The sequence below is a fragment of the Rhipicephalus sanguineus genome, chromosome 9 (genome assembly GCF_013339695.2).
Source record: "Rhipicephalus sanguineus isolate Rsan-2018 chromosome 9, BIME_Rsan_1.4, whole genome shotgun sequence".
Lineage (NCBI taxonomy): Eukaryota > Metazoa > Arthropoda > Arachnida > Ixodida > Ixodidae > Rhipicephalus > Rhipicephalus sanguineus.
This window is the reverse complement of record NC_051184.2, coordinates 45294625-45309424: the sequence shown is the minus strand read 5'-3', so window position 1 is coordinate 45309424 and position 14800 is coordinate 45294625. Positions and strand designations below refer to the sequence as shown.

The 14800-nt window shown below is 50.5% G+C and overlaps 2 protein-coding genes across 2 annotated transcripts in view; both read left to right on the top strand.

Moving 5' to 3' along the window:
• LOC119405083 (zinc finger FYVE domain-containing protein 9) overlaps positions 1 to 14800 on the top strand; it is a 316430-nt gene that overhangs the window by 67350 nt on the left and 234280 nt on the right. The gene's annotated exons all lie outside the window — the stretch shown is intronic.
• LOC119405481 (neprilysin-11) lies at positions 10213 to 14767 on the top strand. Its single transcript, XM_037672314.1, has 3 exons — positions 10213 to 10452; positions 11656 to 12215; positions 13231 to 14767. The coding sequence occupies exons 1-3, from the start codon at positions 10213 to 10215 to the stop codon at positions 14765 to 14767; spliced, it is 2337 nt and encodes a 778-aa protein (XP_037528242.1).

Here is a 14800-nt window from a genome sequence, read left to right as displayed (position 1 = left end):
CTTTTGGCGACTTTCTGCTCGTTGTTTGGCGACATTTACTCGAAAGTCAGTGGCAACCCTGACAACGTCTTACATGTAGTACATGTGTTGTTTATGCTCAAGTACACGTATGTGAGCCTGTCAATCTTCAAATTTGCTTTGTATGACGCTGCGTGTCATTTCACTAATGGCAACAGAAGTACATTTGATATTTTTAAGCACTGATGCTGCAAAGCAAGCTAGAAAAAGGAAATAGCGCTCGAGCAAAGGCACGCAAGAGTAAGATCCAGGATGGAACTAGCTACAAATATAGATTTTAATGCTCCTGATCACCTTGTGTAAGCGCTGCACCTGTTCCAAATCTTTTTTGTTGATTTTCTCAGAACTGATATTTTTGGTATTTTTCCGTACGCAAATAATCATAACTTTTTTGCTAATAAAGATTTTTTATTAAAGCTTGGCACACTTCCTTATCACATTAGTGGGTGTGCAATGAACCTCAATAAGCAAAATCGGGCCTCAAGATTTAATATGGTTGCCTGTTATACGAAGGTGCTCCCAGTGTTGGTGCATAATTTTTTGGTTATTTAATCGTTGTGTGTTTAATATTCATCTCATCTCATTTGTTTTGGTTCATTGCACTGGCCAAAGCTTCTTTTATGTCCCTACAAAAAATTGTTTGTTTTATTGAGCGGAATTTGAGCTAGGGGTGTTCGCGTAAGGCCCACTTTTAACGAAACTTTTAATTATGAAAAATTAACAAGAAATAGGACTTGCTTTATAATATGCTCACATGTGCCTGAAAAGGTGCGATTTATAATGTAGACTAATAATTTCTAGTGCTTATCGCTTTTAAAAAGTTTTTTCCTGACACTTGGCCTCATATCTTAAAACAAAATCCAAGGTCGCGTTTGAAGTGCGTATGCGCAGCTTCACGAAGCATGGTTTGACGAAAGAATGAACGCAGTGTTCGCACGTTCTCGCTTGGTTGTATCGCATTGTCCGTTCGAGCATCGGTAACATCGCGGAAACGAGTGAACTGAGGCTTCCGTCATCTTTAGTCGTAGATAAACTGTTGCCGCGTGCCCGTGAAAAGTGCGGTGTCATTCAAACTTAAGTCGTTCGCGGCAGCGGCATGCGGGGTGCTTCGACGTCGCTTTTGCCATGGGTTTTTTGCCTTCGTTTGCAGATCCGTTCCCCGCCGACTGCGTGCTGACGCCTTTTCGATGTGTGCGACGGAAGTGTTAGCGTTTAATGAAAATTAACAAGGAAGAAGGTAGGCAACTGATTTCAGAGAGTGCGAACGATCGTAACAATCGCGTGTATCACAAGCCGTTTCGTGGAGGAACCGCGAGGGCTGTGGCCTATGCAAGAATTAAGGTAAGGTTCTTTCTGGCCTGTAATCATGACATTTCTCGCTGCTTATCGTGTTATTCGTGCTAGCGCGTCAGCAGTTCATGGAGCGTGTTTTAAAGGATTGGTGTGGTTTGTAACTGCCGACGATTTCGTCAGGCCCGACTGCATAAGCTAGCCCGTCTTGCTCGGCTGACTTGCGTGGCATTGACCGCAGGTTGCGCGGTTTCCGTTTGTCTCCTAACCATCAGCCTGTCACCGCGAAATCGACTGAAATTTTAGTTGGTTACCTCGATGCTTAGCGTTTAACATGATATATGATGTACCGTATCTTCAGGCGCCGTAACGCACACGAAGCCGCTGTCGGCAGGCGTGTCTTGACGCATTTGACTTCACGACAGGTGGGGTGCGTGCAGGCCTAATAAGTGTTCTGGGTGTAGGGGCGAAGAGGGACAGTCCATATGGAGAAAGTTGAACAATGCAATTGTCACAGCAAGTAATCACATGCAGTCGGCGCAGCGTACAACCATTAACAATACAGTCGGCTAATTAAAGCAGGACAGTGTATAGTTGCCGCAGAAGGTAGCCATGCCATGCAGATGGCGCAGAAAGTAAGTAGGCCACTGCAGTTTCCGCAAACCGCATATACCATAAGGGCTGGTGGTGGTTAAATGACCATAGGCGTGCGCACGGGGGGGGGGGGGGGGGGGGGCGGGGAGGAGGCCTATTCACCTGAGAGGGGTGCGCAAAGTCAGCCCCACATGTATTGACAAAATAAAGAGGGGGGGGGGGGGGCGCTGAGACTCGGGGGGGGGGGCGCAATGTCAGCGCCATACATTTCACACAGCGCCCCCTCCCCCCTTCAGGGGGGGGCGCTGCGACGAGCCTTCGCCCCCCCCCCCCCTGAAGGGGAACCCTGCGCACGCCAATGTAAATGACAGTTAATGTATATAGGTGAATGGTGGCTATTGTTACAGCTTGTTTCGGCCAGTGTTGCCATACGTAAGTTCCAAACAATGCTTTACCGCTAACTCACTTGGTATATGGAGTTTCTGCTTAGATTGTTTCGTGCAGCGGATGATGAAGTTTGCGGCGTTCGTTGTAGCAAACGTTTTTAAAAGAACAACCAGAAACGCAACCCTTAATTAGTTTTGAAACCTAATTATCAAGATAATAATAAAATGAAGGTTACCTTGCTCACTTAAATAGAAAACTTCATAGCGTGATTGTCTTCGTGATCCGTGATTTTTTGTAATTTACGCGGCATTTCGCCGGTTCCACGTCGGAGGTCAACATATATGTGATGTGAGGTCAGGGTCGAAAAACGTTTCTTGAGCGTTGCATCTGGTTCTTTTAGCAGTTCTTGCCGTGCATTATTTCTTTCTTCGTTACTAAAATGATTTTAATGGTAAACGCCGTCAAAGCTTGGATATAGCGAAGCATACGAAGAGGCCCGGATATAGCGAAAGAATCGCACCTCATATAGGGAGAAGAATTTGTGAAGTCTCGGGTAGATTACGGACTATGCCAAAAAAAAAAAAAAGGACCACTTAGGGCATCCATCGTGCAGTTTTATTATCCTTGATTTGATATATGCGCTGCTCGGATGAGCATACGCCTGCGAAAGTCTCTCTTACTTGTCTGTTTTGTACATCCGGTGTTGTCACGTGTTCGGAAGTCTTGCGTGATCGGCCATTCGGGCTGGCGTAACTGCTCTCTCCCTGGTATAGCCGAGTACTTGATTGCCTTCTCATCAGCCGCTGAGCATATCTAACGCCATCGGTTCCCCTAGGCTCATCCATTTCCCGCTGCTCCCAGTAATTGATAAGACCAGCCGTGGTGGTCTATAGTGGTTATGGTACTCGACCGTTCATAGGCGACCGTTCTCGACCGTTCCTCCATTAAAGAGGACCAAGTGCCAAATGTCACCGCAGACTCTCTCCCCCCCCCCCCCCCCCCCCCCCACGTTAGTCGAGTCCAAAAGAAAACCAGCTCCGGAATCGCTGAGAACCTGAAAATGAGGCGATGCCGTGTTTCTCACGAAGGCCTACCATTGGTACCCGGCTTTACGGTGTGAAGACGGGAAGCAAACCGTTCTTCGAATGCAACATCAGGGTTCCTTGGCCGCCATTACCATAAAAACGCATGCGTAGCCGTAGCCCTAGCTGCGAATTAATAAATGACGTGAAAGGTCCGACTGAAGGTATGGGGAAGCATTGGCGCCCCCCCCCCCCCCCTCCCCGCTGTCCCCTTCGTGCGCACGCCTATGCGACGTCTGCTTACCCGAAGGTCACGGGATCGAATCTCGACCACGGCGGACGCATTTCGATGGATAATAATAATTACATGCTGCGGTTTTACGTGCCAAAACCACGATATGATTATGAGGCACGCCATAGTGGGGGACGCCGTATTAATTTCGGCCACCTGGGGTTCTTTGACGCGCACCTAAATCTAAGTACACGGGTGTTCTTTGCATTTGACCCCCATCGAAATGCGGCCTCCGTGGCCGGGTATCGAACCCGCGTCCTCGAGCCTAGTAAAGCGACACGCTATACGTGGTAAGCTACTACGCTTCGGGTACCAATTCGATGGAGGCAAAATGCTGGAGGCCCATGCACTTTAATTTAGGTGCACGTTAAATAACACCAGATGGTTAACATTTTCGGAGCCCTCCGGCGTCCCTCATAATCATATCGTGGTTTTGGGACGTAAAACCCCAACGTTATTGATTAACTGATGACCGTATACAAGATACAGAAGTAACAGGCTTATGACAAAATTTTTTCTGCACCCTTCCTCTCTCCCTTCTCTCCGTCTTGAGCCGCCTTTTCTACTTAATTCAAATAAGGAAAGTCAGGCCTATTCTTCTTGCAAGCTGAAATACATTAAGACATTAAGTGGGACCATGTGTCTTGGGAGTACCATGACTTAACATACGAGCTATGGAGGCACACCGTAACCTCGCCCAGCCGTAGTGCATAGGTAGGCCGACATAGCAGAAATATGTGTGTCCGTTGGCGTGGAAAGGGTCAACACTCAAAGCTTTCCTCCGCTATAGGCTCCCCCGTCAAGATTGGAAGTTATAGAGCGTTTCGTCGCACCCACGCTCATGTAACATAAAGTGCAGAGATTTCCTTTGCGACACTTGATCACGTTGGTTAGCGTTGACACTGCAGCTATCGACACGTCCTGGTGTCTTCGGCGGGAGGTCGCAGAGACGGTATTGTTTCACTGATGGTGGGACTTGTGTGTTTCTGGGGCTTGGCAAGCTGTCACGGTTTAAGTTAAAAGGCCATTCATTTGTTTGCGCAAATTATGAGATGATATAACTGAAGTGGAAGTAGGCTTTCTTCTTTTTCTCTGAAGCCGCACCTGTTTTAGAATATGCGATGAATGTGTTGCGCTCCCCGTCCTGAGCCTTGGAGTTCCTCTGGCCAGTTTCGGAACAGTACTATGGTGCAGGGGCGCTTACAGGATTTTTCCGCGTAAAGATGTCAGCTCATGGGAAGTCTGATACCTGAAGCTGAGTATGGGGCATCAACACCCAAACTCAGCTTATACATTCATGAATTAAGGGGGGTGGGGCGTCCGAGCATTCCCGCCCCCCTTCATCCTGAATCTGTCCGTACTGTGGTGGCTAGCTTGACAGTGCCGTCCCGCCTACCATGTATGAGGAGCGCCCCCAGTAACATGTACGCTGTAAATGCAGCTTTTGAAGTCCCTGAAACAGTTTGTTTCGGACTAATTTTAGACGCGTCGCGCCGCTAATTAGGTCTCGCTTTAAGTGGGCCAACGTACAGTCATGAACAATTGAAATGTGAACAGGTTAGGGTTAACTAAAACGTGTTCTTGAAACACCTTTCTTTCCGCCAGTGCACGCAGTGTCAATATTATGTCGGCTTGCACGTTTAGTTTGAGGCCTAAACGATCTTTGACAACAACATAATTAGCAATCCGAGACAGCTCCCTCGAGTATCACTCGCGAAACATATTCTACTTGGTAACTTCTTCTTCTTCGCGTTTCACTCGTCCATGATTGCACTTTCGTTGGCTCCGATTTGTTGCACATAGTATCGGACGGTTCTTCATAGAACATTCAAGTACTGTCGCGGCTGCGCAGACTGAACGACGACTGAGTGCGTTTTTTTTTTTTTTCGCGCTTTCGCACACAAGTGGACGCGCGTCTCATCGACGGGGCCCTCTTGCCCGGTGATGTCGCACCGGGCATCGATTTTCTCATCTGGCAGCTCCGATGAGGGAGACATACATATACCATAGAGTTATAACGCTCGAAGTGGGCGTGTCCGGCGCGCACACAAAAGCCAACCCCGCGCGGGAAACGCCTACGCTGCCCCCCCGCGCCGTCGCTTCACACTCGTCACCGCTTGCGCGTCGTCTGCGAAACGCTTGCTGTTCCTGTTATGCACGGAGCGGCTGAGTCGTGTGAAAAAAGAAAGTCCGTTCCTTTCATCATATCTTCGCGTCGCGAGATGGCGTACTACGCTCGTGCATATGCGCACATTGGTGCGTGCGCGAAAGATGCGCGTCGTACAAAAGAACCTAGTGAATCTACCGCTTTTCTCTTTCTTTGCATACCTGGTTTCTGCCTCCTTTACATCTTTTTTTTTTTGTTTCTCGAGAATTTTCATCCGCGCATCAATTCAGGTTGTCACGCGCTACGCGTAACGTAATCTCGGATTTGCCTTTTATGCAGATGACTCGTGCGGCGGCAAATGAGAAATAGGCAGGTCCCGTGTGGGCGTGGCTGGTCTCTGTGCCGAGATAAGAGGGCGATCACCTCGATACTTGGGCGTACTGTATGCACGTGTGTATATATATCTATACATATAGAGCTCCCTCTCTTTCGTTTCGAAGCTGCTGCCGTGTACCCTGATCGCAGTACACGTGGCCTTTAAGCTGCCCTCGTGTTTGACGGGTGACGCAGGGTTTGGGGAGCTTGAGTCTTCAAAGCCACGGTGATATCGAAGCATGTCGGAGACAGCGATGAAGCCGCGTCGGGATATGTGAGGCGGAACGACCATATAGCGGGGAGACAAAATCCGGAGTGTCAATTGACGTATTACGATACGACGTACACCGATATCCTTCAAACGAAAAGCGCAATGATTGCGTTCTATCGGGAACTATACAGTTAAACCTCGATGTAACGAAGTCTGTAGAATAGGCAATTTACTTCGTTATATCGAAACCTCGTTAAACTGAAATTTAACCCTTTGTATCCCAACGTCCACATATGTAAACAAAAGATATCAGTGAAGTGGGATCAGGCTAGCCAACGCATCGCCTTAAAAATCGATTGATTTGAAATGTTGGCATTACTTCAACGTTTCATAACTTACATCTATATATGTGTCCACTTCTGTGGAGAAACAGTGGTAAATGCGCACAAAAAAAAATTGTTCTATAAGGCATCTAAAGATTTCGCCTTAAAATGCTAGCAAAACAAAGAGGAATAATGCATTTCGAAAGATCTTAGAAAGACGTGAATTAATTATACGGTGCTGACTGACAAACGTAAAAAAAGAAAAAAAAGCACATGAGCAAGTGGTGCCTGTACTTTGTGGATTTGAGCGTCGGGTAGGGAAAATATAGATAGTGTCATTTCTTAAAAAGTAAATTGCCACTTGAAAGCTCAACAATATAGTCTTCAAAGGGGTATAGTTCACGGATGACATCCCCTTACTCTTTTTTTCTTTTCAGCCTCGCATAAATGGACTCTTGAACGCGTCCAGGACATTGCGTTAATCTTCGTGCTTACGCATTCTATCTTTCGAAAAAGGGGGGGGGGGATGAAAATGGGACTACGTGACAGGCGGGGCCACTTTAGACAAGAGTCCACTATAAGCTCCAGCGCAAACACCACCATCCACAACATCAGCAGCAGCAGCAGCAGTGAAGTCAACAAAGCGCGCTCCGCGGCCAACAAGGAAACCGCCCGGCCTACGCTGCAGTTCACGCGTTGTATATATACGCTATATAGTCCGTTACTGGCGGCAAGCGATAATCGGCGGGTTTGGCGCGCTAATTACGGCGCCAAAGCCCCCGAGCACGCAAGCTCCAAAAAGGCCGGCATAGGGCTGCTGCTGCGTTCGTTCGATGTCGGCGCAAATGATACGCCACGCTTCCGAGGGATGGGATAGAACAACCTCGTTTGCGGCGCTGTTTACTGCTGCTGATGCTGCTGCTGCTTCTGGCTGCTGGTGGTGGTGTTACAACCGACTCTTGCTTTGCTTTTCGAAAGAGCTGCAACCTCTCTGCTTTTGTAGATCTGTTCGCCGACGCTCAATCGTGGATTCGCCCTCGGCGAAGTGAGGCTTATAGGAAAAGGGGGGAGGGGAGTGGAGAGGGTGAAAGGGGGGAAGATTACACCCAGTCGTCCTTCCTGGCGCTTCGTGGAAAAGCATTGGCGCTCTTGGAGCAAAGAAAAGTTTGTGAACGAGAGAAAGAGAGAGTTCCGTGCTCCTTCTGTTCTATCTCTTCACAGACGCTCATCATGCCGTCCCAACTCTCAAAGCGCGCAGATTGCGCTTACAATTAGACAGAACTCGAGAGAATACCCCCCCCCTCCCTCTAATCCTCTTTCTTTCGCAGGCATCACAAAGAGCAAACTGGAACATCTCATAGTGTCTTCCCAGTGGCTTTAATTTACTAACTGGTGTGTCCTCTGCAGCTTGCCCATGAGGCGTATACTACAACGGCAACAACTGAACTTACCAACAAAATGAGCGCGAAGCTTTGGCTGCAGCTATAGCAACAACGCCGTAGAAGCACACATCCGGGGATGTTAAAGCAAAACGATGGAGATAAGGCACTGAAGAGGAGCTCGGCCCGCTTCTGATTCTCACGCCTTTGTTTTGCCCCGTCCGCCGCGCATACAGGGCTGATATATATATAGGCATGCGCGCTTCATACTTCTGTACAGAGTAAATAAAGAGGAAACTCATGTTGCTACGCCTCAACTGAATGCGCACTTCGAAGCGCGGGTAAATAATAAAGGGACCCCAGAAAGCCTGGCTCAAGCCACGTGCGCCCGTGTTCTCGCCCACTGCTCCACACTCTCTTTTTGCACGCAGATAAATGTGACGTTCCATTGACTTTCAGACGCAGCGAGGATTAATGAGCCGCTTATAGGGTCGGCGAAATCGGAAGCTGGAAAAGGGGGAAGCAAGAATGCAGATTGTGCGGCGTAGTTAGGTTACGCACACCCGATATGACTTTCAGTGCCGTCAAAAGTGATCTAGCGATGCTTATGATTAAAGAGCGCTGGACGACAAAGCACGTTTAATATACATACTGTAACAGTAAGGCCACCGAGCACATTTCAGGGGCTCGCGTGCTCCCTTTCATAAGGAACCACCCTGTACGGATGTGTCCTCCGTATGTCCAACTCTACTAGTTGTCAGTTTCTTTTGGGGCTGCCGTGCTTGGGTTTTATAGTACAATAACATTCGCAATGCCGCCTTTAATACACTATTAACAATATCAGGAGTTTTATGTGCCGAAACCACGATATGATTATGAGGACACGCCGTAGTGGAGGGCTCTGGAATGTCGACCAACTAACGTGCACCTAAATCTATGTACACGGGCATCTAGCATTTAGTCTCCATCGAAATGCAGCCGCCGCGGCCGGGATTGAACCGTCTGTAATAGACGGCGCGAGTCAAGAAAAATTGCATGTTAAGTTTCTCTTTCTGTATTGCGATTTTAGGATAGGTAGGTAATAAACTGTAGTGTGGGTCTAAAGAGAAGTTACTTGCCCGGGCTAGGCCATCAGGAGGCCGTCGTCCGGGGAACGTCGTGTGACGTCTTCGGCGATGACCCTGGTTCGCTGGACACCTTTGAGTTGGTCGACTGGATCTGCGCCGAGAAAGGTGGCTCACCACCGCTTAGCCGGTCGTTCTGGGGTATAGAAGCATCCTCATCCCGGTAGCGAAGGTACATGCCGCGTTCGCAGTCCCAAAGTACGTTAGCCATGCAGCTGTCTCGTGCCCGCACCACGGACAGCTAAGCGACCGTGCGGAGCGAGGGGCACAGTCTGTGCACGTGCGGGAGTTCTCGAACGTATACGTTTGCAGACGCCTCAGGTCGGACGCCTGAGACCTGTAAAGCTGTTCGTGAGATGGTGGGTAAAGTTGTCTTCGTTTTCTGTGATGGGTTAGGATCTTCTGGTAGGTGACCATTAGGGTAGGTGTCCCTGTAGTATTGCATGGCTTCGAAGATTGTCGTCGTCGTGGTGGTATTCTGTCCCCCGTCCCCGGATACTTCGACATCGACGAGGTTTTGCACATCGGTGGCCCTTTAGATCGCGTACTGAATTTTTTTTCTTAACCAATATATATATATATATATATATATATATATATATATATATATATATATATATATATATATATATATATATATATATATATATATATATATATATATTTCGTGTGAGGGTTAGCATGTTCGTGTGTAAGGGTTAGCATGTCTTTTTCTCACATTTGTAATTTACTGATCTCCGATTTATGGCTGATCCCGCACAGAGGGTTGCAGCTGCGCTGAAAACGCTGCACGTGGTTGCCTTTGCATCCCCGTGCAGGAAGAGCCTCGAGGCAAAGAAGAAGAACAAGAAGAGAAGAAAGTCGCGATCTGGCCGTGCTTTTCTTTTGCTCCATATATAGTCAGCCTGTACCTTACAGTGCATCCGCAGCTTCGTCTCGTTGAAGACCTCAATTCTTCGTTTCTACTGCCGTCCGCTTCTTGGCCCGATCCACTGTGTAGCTCAAGCCAACGTTACTGGCTCAAGCCGCGCTAATTTGGAGCGGACAGACAGGGAAGGAAGGCTAATCAGACTTCGGTACACCAGGGACGATGAAGGCCGTCGAAGACATTCTCAAGCCCTTGGCTGGCGGCAGCTCGTCGGAGGTCCTGGGCTATACGGAGTTCTCGCACGAGGCGCTGCCCGTGCTGCCTTCGCCGTCGATGGTTTCTCCGTCGCTGCTCGGCCCCCCGTCGCCGTACCCGGCCGCAGCGGCCTTGGTCGAAACCTCCGGCACGACCAAGACATCGCCGACTGGCTCGCCGGCTGGCTCGCCCTCTGGCTCGTCGCCGGTGAGTTGTTGCAGTTGTCGTTTTTGTCGTTGCTGCTATAGAACGAATAGAGAGCGTTATTTGCGCACCCGGTGTATACACTTGTAGGGACAGTAGTCGCGACGTCACTAGACGCTGACCACTGCGCCTTGAGACACATTTCCTCGTTCCGTGGGTGTTCTCGTCAAAGGAAAACACAATTGCTATCTAAACATACCGCAGCGAAAGTAAAGTACGCCTTCAAGCGCCTTATATATGTACATTAGCTTTTCATATATGCTCGCTTGTTCACTTGTATTATTAATAACCGTGGATAGCTTCTGCGCAGCTCTTTAATTGAAATGTTAAATGTAGGGAAATGGGAAGGCGTGCCTCTTTGTAGGTCTGGCTTCTGCGGGATCACAAGTACGCCAAACTCAAGCAACAATAACGGATAAGGTTACGAAGAAAAACTCCACAGGCACGATATACGTACTAACATTGGTCGCAGGCACATGTACACGGTCACTTTACGAGACGGCAAGTGTAATTACCTGGGACTGTCATACATCACACTATAGGAAGCACTGCACAGTCGCGCTCAAACGGCTTGCAACATGGGAGCGCTTGGCCTCACGAGCTCCAACATCAACCCAGGCCTGTAGCCGGGGGGGGGGGGGGGGGGGGGTATAACATATGGTGTCTTATCGAAAATAAATCATGAAAATAGGCGTTTTTTCTGAAATAGTCAAGGCTTTCAGCAAGTGGGCCCCCACCCTCCTCTTGAAAAAAATTCCTGGCTACGGGCCTGCATCAACCATAGCTTCTTCCACTATATCCCGTATTTCCACCACTAAATTCTGTTTTCACACTTCAGAATGGTGTCAAATAAGATAGTCATCTAGTCGTGGAAATGATGGCAATTTGAAGCCATGCGCAGCATTTGAGCTCGTGAGGCCACGTGCTCTTGTGCTGCAAGTCATATTGAGCTCGACTTTGCATTGTAAAGCATAGAAGAATGCAGACAGGACAGTCGCATGTGCTAGTGATCTTGCTTGCATGATTTACTGCGTCACAGAGAGCCACAATGAGAACGAGGGAGCGTCCTTTATACCTCGCGTTCATGGTGATAGACCTTGAATGAATCGGAGCCAATCAAACCCCCTCACATACGGCCCTAAACCACGCACGATTCGAGCTTTACATATGCACGCGTATTCACGCGTTCGTCTATCTGTGATGCAGAGTGCAAACCGCGCATCTCGAGATGCGGCCGAGGGCTTCTACTTCGCGGCCATCTGCTCGATGTTCGTCATTCTGGCGTTCGCCCTCGGCGCGCTGTACTTCGTCAATGCCGCCAGACACCGCGCCAGAAGCGAGCCCCTGACGGCGAGGCGCACCACCTGCGACAGCCGCGACTGCCAGCGTCACGCCCTCCTGCTCACCGTCGGCCTCAACCGGACCGCAGACCCATGCCGCGACTTCAGCGCCTACGTGTGTTCGGCCTGGACACCCGGCGGAAGCCGCCCGCATCCCTCCGCGAATGCCCTCGAGTCACAACTGAACGACGTCCTCATCGCGTGGCTCGGGGGCCTGGAGGACCTGCTGATCAGCGGTATCGACGTGCACAAGGTCGCCAGCAAGCCGCTGGCACTGCTGCGCAGCTGCCAGGCGCCGGGCCGTCGCGCGAGTGCCGATGACCTCGCAGACTTTCGGGAGTTCATCACCCTGCTGGGCCTTTGCTGGCCGGACGACAGCTGTTGCGACGTTAGCGCGCTGGGCGTCCTCTTAGGGCTCGTGTACAGGTGTGTATTGTCTGACAAAATTTCGAGGCAAAAAGAAACGAGGAAAAGAAAGAAGAGGATTAGTGCTATTTGAAAGATGACACATAAAAGGGCCCACTGTAGAAGAAATGTAATGGACTAAAAGGCGTTCTTGGGCTGGTTGGTGCATGGTCTGTTAAAATTTGGTGGCACAAAGAAACGAGAACAAAAAAGGACAGGACTAGTGCAAGATTAGTAGGACTAGTTGGTGCACGCCAGACCATGCACCAACTAGCCCAAGAACGCGTTTTGGTCAGGTGTGTGGTCCCTCTCGCATGCGGCACCGCAGGGGCCTCGAGGGTCGCTAGACGTTGTGGCTGGAACTTTGATAAGGCGAAACCCTTACACGTTTCATGAGCTAAGATTATTTGCGAGATTTAGCGAGACCTGACGATAGTTTGCGAGACCTGCCGAGGCACTGAGAAATTCGGCGAGACCTGCAGCGATGCATCGCGAGACCCGGGCAAGATGTCGCATGACATCGTCAGTGATAGTGAGCGGTGGCCATCAAATGGTGGTCTCCTAGCCTACCGCACTTACTCGCATACTGCCAGATATGGTTAGCACTGGCTAATTTTGTGTATATGGTTGTGTTTAAATCATGGCTCACGTCGGCTTCTGTTGGTTAACAATTGCTGAATGGCTGATTTGAGCTACATATAACTAACTGATTATGTTGGCAAGTGTTGGCTTACTATTGATAAGTGTCGGCCAGTGCACTGCCGCATGTTGCCTAAAAGATGGCTATTTTTACCTCATGTCGGCTGTTATGGGCTAGCCGTTGTTACAACAGCAAATATGGATTGCGCTAGGCGTTCTGTGTTCATATGTAAATAGTCCACCTCTACCCTTTCCCTCTCCCCCTAACCTTTCCTACTACTACATCCTCTGATTCCGCCATTCAGGTGTCAGCTGCTCGAGCTAGACAGCTACAGCGGCCATCGTTACTTTCTCATTACGTCGTTTACGTCATCGTCGCGTCGCTTTAACATCTCAGGTGGGACCTGTGCTTCTGGTTGCGAATACGGATACTGCGGAAGCACAACGGAAGCGAGCGTCGCCTGGCGCTGTACCCGGCTCCCAGGGCCCTCGTGGAGCGATTCGTGGCCAGGCACACTTACCTGGTGATGCAGAACGCGTACCTCGCATACTGGACGCACCACCGCGATGTACTTCTCTCGACGAACAGCGCTTCCAACGAGTCCTCGTCGCGGCATCCGCCCCAAGATGACATCGAGCGCGTGATTAAGACCGAGCACTCTATCGCTAGGGCGCTACTACACAGCGCAACCAAGGAAACTCTGGAGCCCATGAAGATCCCGATTTCGGACATTGGCTACTACACGGCCAACGTGTCCTCCAGCGAGTGGCTCGACAAGTTGAACGCCAACGTCGCGGACGAGTCGACACTGTTCGCGATGGAGGAACAGATCCTGGTGGCTGACGCGTCCGTCCTGGGGTCCATCGGAACCATCTTTGGCTTCTACACGGACCGCGAGATCCTGTCGCACCTGTCCTGGCAGTTTGTCCAGGAGTACAGCGCAGTTGTTGACCCGGGTCTTGAACACCTTTTTGAGGACCGCTGGGGCGCGCTGTTCTGCGCCAGGCAGGTTGCGGAGATCTACGCTCCGCTCGTCGCGACGTTGCACTGGAAGTTGCACGCCAGCGACGCTGAGAGGAGACTCCTGGAAGCCAAGCTGCGAAATCTGGTCTACCGGACCGCTATGGCGGTCAAATCCCAGTGGTGGCTCGCGGAGCAGGACAAGCACGTCGCCGTGGAAAAGCTTCGAGCCCTGACAGTCCGGCTGTGGCCTCCGATGCAGCTGGAGCGGGAGCTCGGCCAGCTGTTCCACGACTTCCCCAACGGCACGGCGTCGGACGAGTCCTTCGCCAAGACCTGGATTAAGAGCCGGACGGCCCTCGCTGGCCGAGCTACCAGTCGATCCCGATCGTTGATAGCAAGCTACAGCCCGACGCTGTCGCCGTTGATGATCCGGTACGACTACCTGGACAACGCCGTGGACCTGGCTGCGTCATCGCTGATGGGTCCGCTGTTCTACGTCAACGCGACACCTTCCATGTTCTACGGCGGTATCGGATTTTACTTCGCCGCCCAGATGATGCGGTTCCTGGACTGGACGGGCCTCAAGGTGGACGCTGGCGGCCGCGTCGTCTCGCCGTCGTGGATGACCGATGTCAGCCGCAAGGTCGTCGCAAGTCGCCTGAGCTGTCCCACGACGAGCGTGACGAACAAGGCGCTGCTGCCTTATCTTCCGGCCCTGGAGGTGGTCAGGCAGGCGTTCATCGAAGAAGCGGCGACGTCGCTGAACCGACTGGACGTCGGCGGCGAGCTCACCGAGCCGAGGACGTTCTTTATGACGCTGTGCCGCATGGCCTGCTCCAGTACTCCATGGGCGGGAGCCGTCGTGGACTGCAACACGGTCTTGAAGAACTCTCGCGACTTCGCGACGACGTACCGCTGCAAGATTGATTCTCCGATGAATCCCTCGAAGAAGTGCGTCTTTTTCAGCTAGGGTGTTTCCCGCTTCATCGCGTTTTGTCTTGTT